This window comes from Panthera leo, chromosome F3 (genome assembly GCF_018350215.1).
Source record: "Panthera leo isolate Ple1 chromosome F3, P.leo_Ple1_pat1.1, whole genome shotgun sequence".
Classification (NCBI taxonomy): domain Eukaryota; kingdom Metazoa; phylum Chordata; class Mammalia; order Carnivora; family Felidae; genus Panthera; species Panthera leo.
In genome coordinates, this window is record NC_056696.1 from 22,976,396 (window position 1) to 22,994,623 (window position 18,228).

General features: G+C 35.8%; 1 protein-coding gene across 1 annotated transcript in view; it reads right to left on the bottom strand.

Moving 5' to 3' along the window:
- The window catches only part of HMCN1 (hemicentin 1), a 465,407-nt gene that overhangs the window by 339,944 nt on the left and 107,235 nt on the right, over positions 1–18,228 (bottom strand). The window contains exons 3-4 of the mRNA XM_042924627.1: positions 7,587–7,745; positions 5,457–5,579 (exon numbers count right to left, since the gene is read on the bottom strand). Coding sequence (XP_042780561.1) covers positions 5,457–5,579; positions 7,587–7,745 — 282 coding nt within the window. The remainder of the gene's footprint in view (positions 1–5,456; positions 5,580–7,586; positions 7,746–18,228) is intronic.

Here is an 18,228-nt window from a genome sequence, read left to right on the forward strand (position 1 = left end):
TGAAAGCATATGTCCATGCAAACACTTGTACATGAACGTTTATACAGCTTCATTTGGAAATTTTTCCAAAGAAGACATATAGATGGCCAACAGGTACATGAAAAAGTCTCAACATCACAAATCATTAGGGAAATGCAAATCAAAACCACAATGAGTTATCACTCCATAGCAGTCAGAATGGCTAGTACCCAAAAGACAAGAAATAACAAGGGTTGGCGAGGAGAAAAAAGAACCATCATGCACTCTTTGTAGGAATGTAAATTGGTGTAGGCACTGTGGAAAGCAATATGGGTGTTCCTCAAAAAGTTAAAAATAGAAATACCATATAGTCCAGTAATCCCACTACTGGACCCAAAGAAAATGAAAACACTAACTCAAATAAACCCCTATGCTTATTGAAGCATTATTTACAATAGCCAAGATAAGGAAACAACCCAAGTGTCCATCAATAGATGAATAAAGAAGATTTGACACACATATACACACGTTTGCACGCATGTGCACGCACACACACACTGGAATACTACTGAGCCATAAAAAAAGAATGATGTCTTGTCAATTGCAACAACATAGATGGACCTTGCAGGTATAATGTTAAGTGAAAGAAGGCATTCACTTATATGTAAAATCTAAAAAGCAAAACCAATGAACAAACAAGCAAAAACAGACTCTTAAACACAGACAGCAAACTGGTAGTTGCCAAATGGGAGGTGGGTAGGGGAGTAGGTGAAACAGATAAAGGGACTTAAGAAGCAAAAGCTTCCAGTTATAAAATAAATAAGTCACAGAGATTAAAAGTACAACATAGGGAATATAGTCAATAATATTGTAATAATGCTGTATGGTTATAGATGACCACACTTATCGTGGTGAGCAATGAATAATGCATAGAATTTTCCAACCACTATATTATACACCTGAAACTAATATAACATTGTGTGCTAATTTTACTTAAAGAAATGCATCCTCCGATAAAAAAACAAAAGTGGAAATCACAGGCAGGGACTTATGGTGGTCAAGGGTATCATCTGAGGAGAAAGACTAAGTATGTCCCCTAAGTTCAATTTAACCTTGAGCAAGATGCTCTGCTTCCCTATGCTTCAGTTCCCTCACTCATGAATTGAGGTTTATGATCATGCTGTCTTCCTTACATGGTAAAGATTAAATGAAATAAAATTAAACTCTTATTGAATGGCCATATCAAGCACTCGACCATCTAAATTGATACTATTATTATTTTCTTAGCCTGAGAAAAGGAAAGAATCATGGGAGCCTTTCATGTCTAATAGAGAATGAGGAAAAGTCTGCCCGTTCCAAACAGAGCAGCACAGGAGCCTCTCCCAAAGAAAGCATTAAGTGCTGGAAGGACCGCTGGAATTAATACATCTTATACCAAAGACCTGCATGTTACATGATAAGATAGTCATTAAGGTTTACTGAGAGACTTCCAAATATCATCATTTATGTCCTTCAAAAAATATAAATTAGTTGACAATGATTCCTTTATTTAATAAAACTCCCTTCTGATATAATACAGCCAGCATTACTTTCAAGTAGGGAGTTACACCAGTCCATAGGGCCAGGATGTCCAGGTGGAAGGTTTTTTGTAGGAGGATAGGGAGAGAGAGGAGGAGAGTGTTTGGAGACGTGAATTGGGAGAGGTAAGGAAAAAGAATGCGGAAATTCAGAACAAGTAAATCATCCAATTAACAATGGATCTTTCACATTAGCTTCTTTGACGCAAGAATATAACATCTGTGGGTAACTTTGAGATTTCAAACTTGGACGTTTCTTATACCTAAGGAAGCATTAATTAGATCCATTGATAATAACCCAGTTTACAAAGAAATGGACGAGTAAGACTATTTAGTTCCTTTTTCAACTTCAAAGGTGAATTAAGTACATCCTTGAGATGTGTCTTAACTTGTGTTTCCAAAATGTAATACCGTATGATGATTTATAGACTGATGCTTGGCAAATAATTTCTTCACTTTGGTTTCTTTTATGTTAAATAAAGATGAAAGATACTCTACTTAATTATTATTTAAAAAAAAAGAAGAAGAAAGCGGAAACTTCAAGTTATCTCAAGAGAAAGTTGATACAAAAAATATCCCACTAGGTTAGGAAATTGATGAACTATAGAGGATAAAGCATAATATTTCACAATTTTCATTAGAAATAAGAGATGAAAAATCGCTTTTGAGTAAAATGTAAGGACTAAGCACACGTGTGGCCCTCCTGCAGTTCTCACGTATGTTAAATGTGCAGCTATCACTGTATCATCAATTTTTCCCAGAGTTGTTTATGTTTATATAATAGAATTTGGAGCAATGAGAAAAGAAAAATGGCTAAATTATATGCTAAAAATTCTGCAAATCCAATTTTAACTCTGTCACTCTGCTTTTTGTTAACAAAATCTTCTACCTTGGTGGCTTTCTTTAAGGAAAGCATTGGCATATACAGTTTCCAGTAACCCCTTCACAGTATCTTTCCTCACACAGGAAATAAAAAAAAAAAAAAAAAACATCTCTCCAGCCTTTTCCCATTTGAGTAAATGTATTTCCTAGCAATAGCTAGCCATCTGGTTTCTAAAAAACATAGGGGCACAATTTCTCCACTTTGAAAGCAAAATAACATTGTGAGGATTATAAAAATACTAGTTAACATTTATTGGGCACTTACCCTGTACCAGAACTTGTTTGAAACATTTTACACGCATTATCTTATCTAATCTTATAATAACTTTCCAAAATGGATAAGTCTGTTCTCCCTGTTTTACAAATTAGGAAAGTGGAGTTTAAAGAGACCATGTCATGAAGGAATATAGAATTCTTTTCATTTGGGATACATTTATCTTTAGGTAACTGAATACTCGCTTCCAATTGGCTTAAGCAAAACGGTCATTTCCTTAACTCTGGAGGCTTAGCAGTAGGATGGGATTGAGTGTTGACTTAACCCACAGGCTTTGGATTTTCTTAGCTTCTTACTCTCCCTTACATTTGTTTAATTCCCAGAATTATATGAAGATGCCTGCATCAGGTCTGGTATTCACATCCATACAGGATAATATCTAGAAGAGAATTTTTTCAAGATGACTCCAGTTAAATTCCTCTTGAGTCTTAAGTGGCCCAAAGTAGATGAGATGATCTTTCTTGAACCAGATGGTGAGGGGGTTGGGATTCCCATGATGGACAGCTAAATTAAGTCTCACCCTGTTGGCTTCAAACTTCAATTTATAAAAATGGACAATTTTAGCAATGCTTCTCTTTAGTCCTATTCTGCCTAGCTAAATTTCAAGGTCAAAATATCAGCGGGCTAAATTTCTGTTATATACCTGTATCTATAATTTTCAGCAATTTATATCAAGTTTTCATAAATTGTTATTCTTGTAAATTACTTGGTAATTGTCAGAATTGTTAAAAAGTATTAGGACTACAAAAATTATGCATCACACCATTTATTTAATAACTAAAGTGTGTATCTTTGTAGGGCTTATTTTTTCCATTTAAGACAACAATATTTTCAATTTTGTGTTAGTCCATTTTCCCTGGGTATGTGGATATAAATGGGAGTTACATTTATGAGACCCACCATGTTATTTTCTAGCTCTGGGGCCCAACTCCTAATAAAGTCCTATGGTTCTCCCTAAAAGTTCATCCAATTCGTTTTGGGAAGCTCCAAGTTGTGCCTGACTACTCACAGGTTTGAACAACTATTCTTTCAAATGCCCGAAGTGCCAGCCATGTCTCTTCTCGCCTATTCTCTTCTCTAGCACTTTCTGCCAGAACCACCATGTCCACTGGGAATGGCATCTTCTGCCCCATTTTTCTGCAGAAGACCACTGTCACTTTTAATCTGGAACTTCACAACACCCAAAGCAGGTGGTGTCCTCACTGATGCAAGAGAAAGCAGTACTCTCCTTACTTATACCCTCTACTTTGTGCTCATGATATTGACTGCACCCCAGAGTGTTATACAATTCCAGATTAAAAACAACTACAAGAGGGCTTTCCTTCACATTAAGGTCAAACATAGCCGATGGGATGGGACAAGAAATCCAGGTCCTGGGGGTTCCTGGGTGGCTCAGTTGGTTAAGTGGCCGACTTCGGTTCAGGTCAGGATCTCACAGTTTGTGAGTTGGAGCCCTGGGTCAGGTGGGCTATGTGCTGACTGCTCTGAGCCTGGAGCCTGCTTCGGATTCTGTGTGTCCCTCTCTCTCTGACCCTTCCCCACTCACACTCTGTGTGTGTCTCTTTCTCAAAAATAAATAAACATTAAAAAAAAAAATTAAAGAAACCCAGGTCCTGTGAAAGTCTTGTACTCTTCCCCAATTCTTTTCTTTCTAGGTTCCCAAATTCTCATGCAAATGTTCATACAAATAACTGCTAAAGGATTCCCCTGTAGTTGTCAGACCCTGCCCAGGCATTTCAGAATCTCTATCATGGACACAATATGGACTCAAGCCATAACCTTCTTAAGGCTGTTTCTTCCAACAAAAGACTTTTTACACTAAAATAACCTTCCAAGTTTGTATACCATATGCTGATAAAAATATTTTTGCTAGATATTATTCTAGAAATTTGCAATGCCCTATTATTTCCACCATGATGTAATAAGAATTCTTTAGGTATAAGAAGAATTACTGAACCATTTCATTCAAGACTCAAAGGAATCTGTTATGAAATTAATAGAACTGTTTGGATAACAGTAACCACATCAATCAAATGTGAATTGTGCCTACATAAAACCTTATCTTAGTACTGGCATGCTCCTAGAAACTTAAATGGAAGATAGATAGATAGATAGATAGATGGATAGATAAATAAATAAATAAATAAATAAATAAATAAATAAATAAATAAATTCTTACCATAGTGAGGCCACAACAAGGTAACAGAAAGGAGAAAGAATTGTGACAGACGTATCTCAAACGCTTTTTTAGAAAATACCAAGATTTTCTTAGTATGTAAGTTATAGATTTTATTACCATAAAAAATTTTAGTTACTACATAAGTTACTTACTTATAGTTTTTTTTTACTTTTAATCTTAGAGATTAACATCATTAGAATTTTGCTCGATAACTTTTTCATATTCGACTTCAGTAAACCATCACCCCTTATTTTACCAATTATTCAAAAGCTGTGCATCAGAAATACAAATTGACTTTACTAAACAAGATCTACAAAAATTTTCAATTCCTGTTGAATAAATTTTAAATACATTTATGCTTAAATCTAAATAATACATCACTATAGAATACAATGTATAAACTAATACTATACAAATCTATGCTTCTCCACATTGGTTTAATACTTTTATTGACCTGTGGACTAGGGCGGGGAACAAAAATCTCTTTGCAAACTGTTCTTGAAATCGTATCTGTCACAATTAGGTCAGCCTAACTAATTATGGTAATGTAGTTAATAATAAAGCAGACCCACTTGATTAAACTGACCTCATTAACTTGTTTTTTGTCCAGATGAAACACTTGACCAGAACTTGTAGAGGCAATTTCTTCATAGACTTTATATCCAATATGGCCCCTGTCATCACAGTCTCCAGTGAGCACAAATACAACCTATAATTTTTTTAAAAAAAGAAGACAGTTTAAAGGGTTTTCATAAATCAATATGTATTTATTGACTACCTATTATGTGTTAACATATTACTATTAAACTGGAATACATATATATTATATATACATCTTACATGTATAATATACATATACATACATATGTCTATAATAATACCATACATGTATAATTAGTATATAATATATAATATATAATATATAATATATAATATATAATATATAATATATAATATATATATTCCACTCTATATGCATTTTGAAAAAGTGTTTGAAGTCCCTCTTACTTAAGAGGTGGAGCTTAATTTGTCATCTCCAAATCAAAGCATGGACATGTGATTTGCTTTGGGCAGCAGCCCAAGACAAAAGGGACATTCTATCAGTTCTGAGCCTACATGCAAGAGGCCTTGTATATTTCCCCTTGGTCTCTGGTGCTTCTGCCTTGGCCATGAAAAGAACATGCCTAAACAAACCTACTGGTCTCAAAAAAAAAAAAGAAGTGAGAAACTCGTGAGACAGAGCCAAGTCACCCCAAAGATCAGCCTAGGTAAGTTAAACCCAAACTATCCCCAGACACACAAGTGAGCAAGCCTTTCATAGACCAATGGAGCCCTGCAAATATGTTTTAAGCCAGTGAGAGTAGAACAGTTTGTTACACAGGAATAGCTAACTGATACAATGAGTAAGTCTGACTCAGACAAGATTCCACATAGGAGGTAATATTTGAGACACAGGCCTTCTTTGTAGGTCTATGCTCTTGTCAATTCTAGGGATAAGACAGAAAGAAGAACTTTCGGGGTGCCTGGGTGGCTCAATTGGTTGAGTGTCCAACTTCTGCTCAGGTCATGATCTCACAGTCTGTGGGTTCGAGCCCTGTGTCAGGCTCTGTGCTGACGGCTCAGAGCCTGGAGCCTGCTTGGGATTCTGTGTCTCCCTCTCTCTCTGCCCCTCCCCTACTGGCTCTCTCTCTCTCTCTCTGTCTTTCAAAAGTAAATAAAAACATTAAAAAAAAAAGAAAGAACGTTCATTAATCCCCCATCATTTCCTCTCTATATTAAAAAACAAGGTATTGGGGTGCCTGGGTGGCGCAGTCGGTTAAGCGTCCGACTTCAGCCAGGTCACGATCTCGCGGTCCATGAGTTCGAGCCCCGCGTCAGGCTCTGGGCTGATGGCTCGGAGCCTGGAGCCTGTTTCCGATTCTGTGTCTCCCTCTCTCTCTGCCCCTCCCCCGTTCATGCTCTGTCTCTCTCTGTCCCAAAAAAAAAAAAAAAAAAAAAAAAAAGTTGAAAAAAAAAACAACAAGGTATTAATATGCACAAATACTACATATCCACTTATGTTTAAATTAAATGGCACATGTATATTGGAGAACATATATACAGATCAATAGTTGTAATTATTGATTTTTGCCACACAAAGTATAGACAAAGAGGAGAGGCAACCTCTCACGTGCCATACAGGTATATACCTTGTTTTATTGTGCTTTGCTTTATTGTGTTTCACAGATACTGTGGTTTTTTTTGTTTGTTTATTTGTTTTTTACAAATTGGAGGTTTGTGGCAACCCCGCATTGAGCAAATCTATCAGCACGACTTTTCCAATGGCATTTGCTCGCTTCATGTCTCTGTGTCACATTCTGGTAATTCTGACAGTATTTCAAACTTTTTCATTATTAATATGTTTGCTATGGTGATTTGTGATCAGTGAGTATGACTTGCTCAGATGATGGTTAGCACTGTCTGGTAATGAAGCATTTTTAAATTAAGGTATATATATTGTTTTTCTAGACATGATAATATTTCACACTTAAGAGAGTAGACTACAATGTAAACAAAACTTTTATGTACACTGGGAAGCTAAAAAATTCATTTGACTTTATTGTGATATCTGCTTTATTGTGGTAGTCAGAACTGAACCCACAATATCTCCAAGGTATGCCTGAATTCCTTCCAGCTGTATTCAGACTGAAAATTTGGGGGGCTGATTCCTACTCACTTGTGACTGTTTCTGTTGGATAAGCTGTAGCACCTCATGAGTGAGCCGATAATCCTTGGACCGTGCATCAGTGAAAACATAGATGAAAGACCCCGGAAGAGAAATTTCCAAGGCAATTTTTATAGCTCCAATACTCATTTCTGGACAATCACCACCACCCTGTTGAGGAGCAGAGAAAAAAAGTGCAATTATTTAACAACAAAAAAGAAAATATTTTAGTTACGATAAGTTGCTCTAGAAGCTCCAGAACTGAACAAGTTCTCTTCACATTTATTTTCTATCAGTTTGCCACTGTATTAATTACTTTAGTTGCCCGGAGATGGAAAAGATATAGAGTTATGTAGAGATAGAAAAAACAAAAACAAAAACCTGTATTTATGGATAAATTAAAAACTCACCCAAAATACACAAAATAATAGAAATTGTTATATACTTTTTATCTAATTAAATGTTGACTCACTTTCTCATTCCCTTACATGACTATTTCATGACATGCCTCTTTTCTTATCCCTCATTTGATGACCTTGTTTCTACTGTACTGGGAAAAGATTAGCAATCAGAAGAGAACTTTCATGAACTCCCACCATGGTGTCTATGAACCTACCTGTAATAGCAGCCACCCGCCTTGCCTTCACGGTGAAGGAATCATCTAGACATAGCTAAGGCTAACTACTCACGTGTGCCTAATCAAAGACATAGCTCCTGTGTGTCCCCTCTCTGGCTGTCCCTTCTCTCTACTCCACTGCCAAAAATTCCTCCTTTACTGGATCATTCCCACCAGCAAACATACTGGTATATCTCCCATATACCGTATATATAACCATATATACCATATATATATATACCATATATATATACCATATATAGAACTCCCACTTGAGTTTTTGCTCAAATGTTACCTTTCAGAGAAACCATCCATGTCCACCTTATATAAAATACACCCTTTGTCACCCTTTTCACTCTGCTTCATTTTTCCTACGAACACATGATCTCTGTTTTATTTTCTACTTGCATAGGCTCCATATATTTTCCTAAACAAAAATAGTCCTCATCCTAAGAAGAATTCTTGTCACATTTATTTCATTCAAAATTATAGGGGTTTATAGATAAAACTGTAAGTATGCTGTATTTACAGTTTTATATATTTTACATTTATGATTATTATTCTTATGTTCCATGTTATCAATGTTCTTCAAAATCACAGGTTTTGGGGGCACCTGGGTGGCTCAGTTGATTAAGCATCTAACTTTGGCTCAGATCATGATCTCGCAGTTTGTGAGATCGAGCCCTGCATCAGGCTCTGTGCTGAGAGCTCAGAGCCTGGAGTTTGCTTCAGATTCTGTGTCTCCTGCTCGTTCTGCCCCTCACCCGCCCATGATCTGTTTCTCTCTCCCAAAATAGACATTAAAAAAAGTTTAAAAAATATCACAGGCTTAAATGATTGCATAATATTCCATTATGTCTACATCCCATAATTTAGTCAACCATTTCTCTACTGTTGAACATTAATGCTCTTCCAAATTTTCCTCTACTATAAATTTGGAAATACAAATCTATTTTATTTTATTATATACATAAAATGTCTGATTACTTCCTTAGCATAGATGTCAATAACTACAGGGCCATGGGAATGGACTTTCAACCAATATGTTTTGAGCAACCAATAAACTGCTTAACACCCCACTAGGATTTAAACATAAAAAGATGAATAATGAGGTAAAGTATCTTGTCCTTAAGGAACTCGTAGTCTAGAAAGCATAAATAAAAAACAAGACAATTTAGGGTTATAGGGGGGTGCCTTATGGTTCTACAGTCCACCAGAATACAGTAAGTAAGAGTTCTTTCTTAAAAAGAAATTAATTACTTGATGAAAGTGATATGGTTTTTTCTTTAAACTCTGGAGATTCTACTTGATTCTCTTATTGAGGCCTTTCCCAGGCTCCAAACAGTCTTAGACTGTGATACAATATCCTGAGAACCATAGTTCTAATCAGGGTCAAAAGAGCCAGGCTTCGAACTATTTACACTGCAGCTTGGACAAACCAGAGAATCTTTTCTTGCTTAGAATCCCACTCAAAACTTACAGACTGTGAGTACCATTATATTAAATGAGTTGGAACAGAGCCCCAACTATTATAAAATGATTCTAAAATTAAAACACTCATCAAATATGTCATAATGGTAGGGGGTTGAAAGCTGCGATAACCTGATCTTAACTTCTGAGAAGAAGTTGGCTATAGACTCCCAGAAATTTTACTCAGTTAATGTCCTTTCTATTTTTGCAGGACTTATCAGCTGTGCATTATTACTTATGTGCATTTTCATGGCATTTAGTTTAGCAGATAATACTGTTCTCAAAAACTCGTACACTTGTATCTTCAGACTGTACTTATCTCCCAGATTCCAACTTTACATCTTCAACCACTTATTAAACATCTACTCCTAGATGTTCTATGGGTCTTCACATTTCCGTGTGTCTAAAGTAGAACTCATTGTATTTTCCCTAATTACGTCTTCCCTATTTTTGTTAATCAAACCACCTGCCTCCATATTCAGGTTCAAACCTGAGTCATCTGGACTCCTCCCTCTTCCTTCACCTAATCAGTAGTCAAACCATTTTCCTTCTACTTCCATCATGAATTTGTCCCCTCCCTTCCTCTTTACTTCCTACAATTCACTCTTCTTATCATTGATTTTGTTACTCATATAGCCTCCAATCTAATCTTCTGCTCTGCCTGCCACCAAACTTTATTTTGCCTGCAGTAAAGAGCTATCTTTATCATGTTCCAACTTAAAATCCTTCACTACTTGGGGCGCCTGGATGGCTCACTCGGTTGAGTGTCTGACTTCAGCTCAGGTCATGATCTCATAGTTCGTGGGTTGGAGCTCCATGTCAGGCTCTGTGCTGACAACTCAGAGCCTGGAGCCTGCTTCGGATTCTGTGTCTCCCTCGCTCTCTGCCCCCCGCCACTAGTGCTCTCTCTCTGTCTCTCAAAAATAAATGAACGTTAAAAAAAAAAATCCTTCACTACTTGTGTTGGATCAAATTCTCTTTCTAGTTTCCTATCTCTCCTCCTGCCCCTCTTCATAAATTGCTTCCTTTAAGCTAGGACTACTTCCTGTTCTTTAAATATGCCTCTCGCTTCACACTGTAATGCCGTCAGTGCTTTCATTCATCTTTCTGTTGTTCCATCTCCACTATTAACACTCCTCAAATACACTTCTTCACTCTCCAGATGTACTTTGATATGCTTTACATTTCAATGATATAGCATATTTTCCTCTGCATAAGAGGCGGGAGGATTATCATCTGCAATAAATGTCCTTAAGTGAGCATTTGTTGCTAGGAAAGTGTGAAATAGCTTCTGGGAACATTAATAACTTTAATATATTGCATAGGAATAATTTTTACTCGAAGCCAACTTTGCAAATCCATAACTGCTGGATGGACTGCTCAAAAAACTAGATTCATATTGAATTTTCAAAAGCTTAAACAAAAACATTCCTCAACTGTGCTTGACATCATGCACCTGAGTGTGAATCACAATATAAAAATTACCCATTCCACAAGCATTTGTTGAATGGCCAAGTACACAATACACCTAGCTCCGTGGTAGTATAATTCTAAGGAAAGATTGTCTCTTGCTAATTAATATCACCTAATATCAAGGGATTAGAAGAAATCTTCTATGAACCAAAAGTCAGAACAGCTAAGAAATCTCCAGGGATGCATACTAGGAATGACAGAAAAGATAAATCTTGTCCAGTCAGTAAAGGATAATCTTTGAGCCACTTGACTTGTATTCAAATTTATTCTAAGAGGACCCAGGGATGCCTTAGTTCATCCTACAACATTACCCAGGAGTAGACTCTAGAGATCATTAGAATCCTTGGAAGTTACTCTAAATGAATTCATCTCATTGAGATCTCTCTAGTATGAGATTCATACTAAAACTTGAATGTAGCCCTAAAAAAACACATGTGTTGAGGTGGAACCTCTAAGCCTTTAATTATTGTTTTTTACCCTATAAATTTGAATAGAGCAGTTTAAAACCACGTCTTAATAAAACCTATATGGTCAATAACATTTTCTGTTATTGGAACACCTTATTCTCCTGAAAAAAAAAAAAGCCCCTCTGTGAAACACTGAACTTCATATATAGTAAGTTTAATATTGGTTAATACCCAAAGGAAAGAGTGTGATGAATTCACACAACTATAACTCCACAGAGAATTTCACAAATATAATTGCAAATGAAAGGCATTCCTTTTATTTCTTGACTCTTTTATATCACACTCTCAAAACAAAGACTTTGACTTTTATGGACAAACTAATATAAAGTCTCCAAGCAGCCAGAAATTTGAGGAATGTCAAGTCTAGCGGAAACATTTTGACCTACGTATATCAGAAACCCATACTAGATGTACTTAATATCCCTTAGGAGTGATCTGTGTAGCTTAGTGGTTTTCCTGCTGTGGAAATCAGTGTATTCTTTACAATAAAAATAATTATGCTGCCCTGAATTTCACGTTTGCAGACACAGATTATATTATAATCATATTGATTCCATACCGATTAGAAATTGTTCTCAAGAATAAAACTCTTCTCTTACCAAAATAGTACAATATCTTAAAATTATTATCTTTCTGTCTATACTAGATTAGTGGATAACTGAAAATTAAAAATAATTGTTAAATGATAATTTATATCTCAGTGAAACTATTTATCTATCTCATTATGGATGTAGGTTTTTAAAAGGAAAAATAAGTGTTTTTTTCCAAAAGAAGATTACATATAATTTATATTAAAAACTCCCTATCTGATACCTGAGTTTGATTTTCTAATCATTTTAAGTCATAAATAATCACTAAAATTATGCAGAAAAGGAATATTTTAGATATGTGCTGTCCAGTACAATGACCACTAACAAGCCTTGGGAGCTATTGAGCATCTGAAATAATGGCTCATGAGGCTGAGGAATCAAATATTTTTTTCTAATTAATTAAAATTTAAAAAAGTACTAATTTTTCATATCGATGAAAAAATTGGATATACTGAGTTAAATAAATAGATTATAAAAATTAATTTAAACTGTTTTTAAAATTACACATGTGGCTCACATCCTATTTTTGTTGGACAGCACTGCTTTAGAATGATACTTGGTTTCGTTATGCAGGCTTCATTATAAGGTTGTTGCTTTGCACTAAAAGTCTTCCACGAACTTTGCTTTCTGTCAGAAGTTATTAAAAACAAAATTTAAGTAATTTTAATTTACTAAGGCTCAGGAATCAAGTGACAATCTACTCCAAAAATCTATAAATTATTGACTTTGTTTAAGTATACATAAAGTTTATAAACAAAGTTTTTGCACATTGATATATATGAAGCTTATCTACAGGTTTGCTAATAATATTTCTCAAATCATTATTTGATCTTCTGATTCTTAAACTCAGTTTTGGCAGAACAGGACTAAAGAGAACCATTGTCAAAATGTCCATGTTTATAAATAAACCTCACAACGTCAGATACTTCAGGTTGATCTATATCAAACTCACGTACAGATTTTAGAATCAGGGGCAATGGGATTATTACTGAAACACTAAAAACAAACCATTTTACATTTTAGTTCCACACTTTAAAAAAGTAGTCCTTTAAAAAGTCTTAACACTTTATGTTTTGATATGAATACCAAATGGGAAAAAACAGTAAGATAATATCCCATAAAACATCTATAATGGAGACATTTAGAATTGATGAACTTGAATCTATGAAAAGTCTCATTAATTTAATTGACACTTTTACTGGTAGTAAGATACCCTACTTGTATTGACTCAATGGATATCTACTCTAAGCCAAACACTAAGAGAGTACTGTCACATACACTATGGTATTTACTTTTATCTCAATTGATGACGTAGGTATCATTTTTAGCACAATATATTGCCAGAGGACTGAATCTTTAAAATCTCTTCCTAAGGTCACATGACTTTTAAGTGAAAGAACAGAGACTGGAATTCAATTCTGCCTGGTCTGAGCTTTCATGCAAACTCCAGTGAGGCATTTTATTACTTTCATCAACCTCTGTGACTGCAAGCAAGTAGCTTGTAAGAGAAAACTATAAAAGCAAAGGGGAAAAGATTCTCATTCTTCCAGATGCCCACAGAATATTGTACGTTCTTCTATTGTGGCATCTGCTGAGTTGGATTGTAATTTTTATGTTTCCTCCCACTACATCTTTATTCCTTGAAGAACTTAGTAAGTGGTCCATTGTGGTTGGATGAATGAAGGGATAAATGAATGAATAGTGAGTATATGAATGAATGAGACTGTGCAAAACAATCTTGACACAATCTAGGTGTGCTTTCTGTGTTCAACCTGAGCTTTACTCAAGCCTAGCCCATCTCATTTCAAGTAATATAATTCCAGAGCTAGGTCTCCTGAAGTACAAGTGCTTATATATACATACTCTAAGTGGTATACAAAACTAACTCCCTCAAGCTCTCATATCTCTGTATCTCTCTGTCTCTCTGTCTCTCCCTCTCAATCATGGCATGGTGTCAGGTTTAATATTTAACAAAAGAAAACAAACATGGCAATGGAAATGCATCCCCTAAAACCACATAAACCTGCACACATACATGACAATGCAAACTGCTTTTGTTAACTGTGTTTTTATTTGAACTCTGAGATAGAACTTATCTGTACCAGTGGGCATATTCTTGCTCAGTATTTTGATATTCATTTTATATTCAGAATTCTACTGATAGCTACAACTTACTAAGTTGCCAAAGACACTTCAGATAGAAAAAAAAAATGTGTACTGGAAAAACAGAAGCATGTGACCCTTCATAGTAAATGTTGCTCCTGGAATTAAAGAAAAAAACTGTAACCTCAGAGTTACAGTGATAATTATGTTAAAAAATAAATTCCTAGAAAGCAAGATAAAATAGGAATAAACAGAAATCTTATCAGTCAAGGGAGTAATAAAATAGAGATTATCATGCTGTCTTTTCTAAATATAAGACAATGTGGGAGTGGCAATGAACTAAACTGAACCTTTAAACCCTGAGAAGAGTTGGAGAAAAATGAGGTCCCTGTCCAAACCCCAATGGGAAAATGTTCGTCAAACAAGCAATCAGAGTACTGGAAATCTCAGAGCAGGCCCTCACCCATGCCTTATTATGTCTCTTCTAGTCAACCCAATTCAATTCTATTTTCTTCATCCAGTTTCACTGAAATGGTGCTTATACCAGTTGTTTTCCAGGTATGTCTAACTCTAAGCAATGAAAAAATAAAACTTTTTTGGTAGGCTCATGCCTAAGTCCAAAATAAGTATTATTGGCATTATAGTACTTGCCCTTATTCTAACACAACTACAACCTACTAAGCCTTGTTTCAAAGTCAGACTGTATTTTTCCTTCCCACAGAATACTCACTGCTTGAAATGTCTTATTTCTGTAATTTTCCCTTTACCTATAAAATTCAGGAATGAAACTCAGTCTCAAGTTAAACGAGAGTTTACAACCCTCAGTTCTTCTTAAAACACAGTTATGTGATTCTATGAGCAAGAAACAAAAGGTACATGTGGAAACCATTACATTGCATTGAACCTAACATAAAATTTCATTCAAGCAAGTATAAAATAAATTAGAATGACTACAGAACCCTAATGCATCAGTGACATTTGGTCTTCATCACTTGTAGAAACTATGGCGGGGATGTACTGAAAGATAATTGGAGTATTTCAGAGCCCAAACTTCAAATCTCTATAATCAAAATAAAAGTCCAGGCAGCCCACCATGCTGCCCTTTATGAGTTTAGAGAAGGTGGAATCCAAATCAAGGCATCAAAAAACTGTTGACCTTTCTTTCAGATGCATTAAAAGTTAACAATTACAACCATTTCCTGCCTTTCAGGTTATTACCTGCCAGTAGTAACTCTTCAGCAATTGATCTTTCAGTTTGTTGGAACTACCTTCCTGTTTGGCCTAGGAGAAGATTCAGTTCACTTCAGTTTAAATAAAGGATACACTATGTAACGTGCATTCAATATCTTCATTAATAAATCAGAAATTGAAATACCTTCATACTACTTAAGAGAATTCCTTCCCGGGGCACCTGGGTGGCTCAGTCAGTTGAGCCTCTGACTTCAGCTCAGGTCATGATCTCATGGCTCATGAGTTCCAGCCCCAAGTCGGGCTCTGTGCTCACAGCTCAGAGCCTGGAGCCTGCTTCAGATTCTGTGTCTCCCTCTCTCTCTCTGCCCTTCCCCTGCTTGTACCCTGTCTCTCTCTCTCTCTCAAAAATAATAAATAAACGTTAAAAATTTTTTTTAAATAAAAAAAGAGAATTCCTTCCCTTGCCCATCAAGGATTCCATACCTTTTTATTTTCTTTTCCCACAAAATTAAGACATTATCCTGATCCCTAGTTGGGATTCCTGATCTCTCCTACTATATGGACTTGTTTGCCCAGAGAGAATGAGCCAGAAGAGGGCAGGGTTCTGGGTCTAAGGTGGCCCTTGCAGCCAGTCATTATCTGCCTATTCAAGGATCAGGCAGGCTTTCTTTCTCCCTGTTTTCCCTGGGTTATGACCCTTCTCTGTCTTACTTAGCACTCTTCAGATTCAGCCTGCCCACTAAAATCTCTGTCTTGCTTTCTACTCCAACACTCACATATGGATCTTATATGCTTCCCAGCACATTTGGTATTATCTGGGTTATTGGGTAGTTAATGGAGATTATAATGTGATTGTGTAATGTGTGTTTTATTTTATGCGTAAAAAATATATTTATACTGCTTATGTTACTTTAGGTCTTGGCAAAAAGATTATCAACACAATGCATTTTTTACTAATCAAATCATTATAATTTATGAACATTATAATATATAGGGAAGTTTGAGACAGACAAATTGTATGGGCTATTTTACAGCTAGCAGTCATTAAACAAAACTGGTGAACTAAGATCTAGATCATCTCACAGGAGGAGATTCCATATATATAAACAGACCAGATAAATGAGGACTTTCAAAAATCAACATGAATATAGAAGTATGAGACCTGGTTTAAAGTTTATATGAAAAAATCTGAGGGACTGAGCTGGTAACTGCACCTGAATTCAATAATCTGATACCATCACCAAAGAAATCTTATATTGGCCTCAAACATGAAAGAGCTTCTCAGACATAGCTCCAGAGGAGGACCCCAGGTATCATTTGGTGATGAAGATCAGTGCTATTAAATCTCTAACTGGTATTAGTTCATTTCTGATGTATTGATAGGTTTCTGGAAGGGATTCAGACATCTGATGGGGTAACTGGACAAATAATAGTCAAAGTGAGTACTCATACCAAGATTCCACAATTCTTCTTGACATTTTTTCAAGGCCTAAGAATAAAGACAGCTTCTTGAGAACTGCTCTTGATCTGAATTGAGAAAAAAACTCTACATTCATTTTGCTCAAAGTGAGGTTGATAGTTTTCTCTAGGAAATCTGGCTTTAGGTCAAGAAACATTCTCCCCAGGAAAACATTTTGACCTCCATCTTTACCATCACCTAAAAATGGACAAAATCAGATGCAGTACTTATTATGGGGAATAGGGTAATCCTTTGGTTACATAAGTAGCATGTATGGGGTGAATCCAGGCATCATGGGTCAGTGATGCCATTCTGTGACATGTAACTATAGTATTTACTCTGCAATGACTCGTGTATTTACCTTTTGTAACATTCCCATGCATGCACCCTTTGAAAAGAAAATCAAAACTTTTATCATCATAATCCATACCTATGTCATTATGTCTATATTCTGCTTTGAAAAAGTAATCCAATAGTCAGAATACTCTTCTATACTCTCTGTCCTTTGAAGTGCTCATAAAAGATCATTAAGAAATCATCTAGCTATTTGCTTCTGGATAGGGTACCAAGATGGATAGTTAGAAAAGAGCCAAGCATTCCCACTCAGTGCCCTCCATTCTCTTCCCTCCCTGAGGATTAAGAATTACTTGTCCCTCAGAGAATTCATATGGTCTAGCAGGGAACTCTAGCAGCACATGAAAGTTGTAGTAGATGTTTCATTCAAGCCCCAAGAAGTTTCAACTCTAACAATGAAAATAATCAAAACATCACCTACAAATACAACTAGGTTGTATGGTAGTATGAACACTATCAATCTCTTAAAAGGCATCTTATCCTCGTGTCTCTCCAACGTGTTTATGAGGTCATACTTAAATAAGTTTACCACAGTAAGTAGTGAGAACACATACTGAGCAAAAAGAGCAATTTTGTTTATAATTAACTTTGTCATTTGCTGCTCAGTAATTTCAGGTCAGCCAACTACGCAAACTGATGAGAGGTAGCAGTGAAAGTCAAAATCTTCAAGGAATGAATTCATTTCATTGAGGACGAGACCAGCCCTAGACCTACCATCGTCTTTAATTCTCTACAGCACTATCTTGAAGTAAAATGCAAAACAAATGCTATAAACAAATGTTAACTTGATTGGACTAATAAGGTTACTTAAATCAGTATTTAGAAGGAAAGTAACAGAGTCATAAAGGACACTGTCTTAAGCATTAAATACCTCCCGTTATGTGACCAGCTTTGCTATTTGCCAGTTTGGTGACCTGATTGTTACCTACTA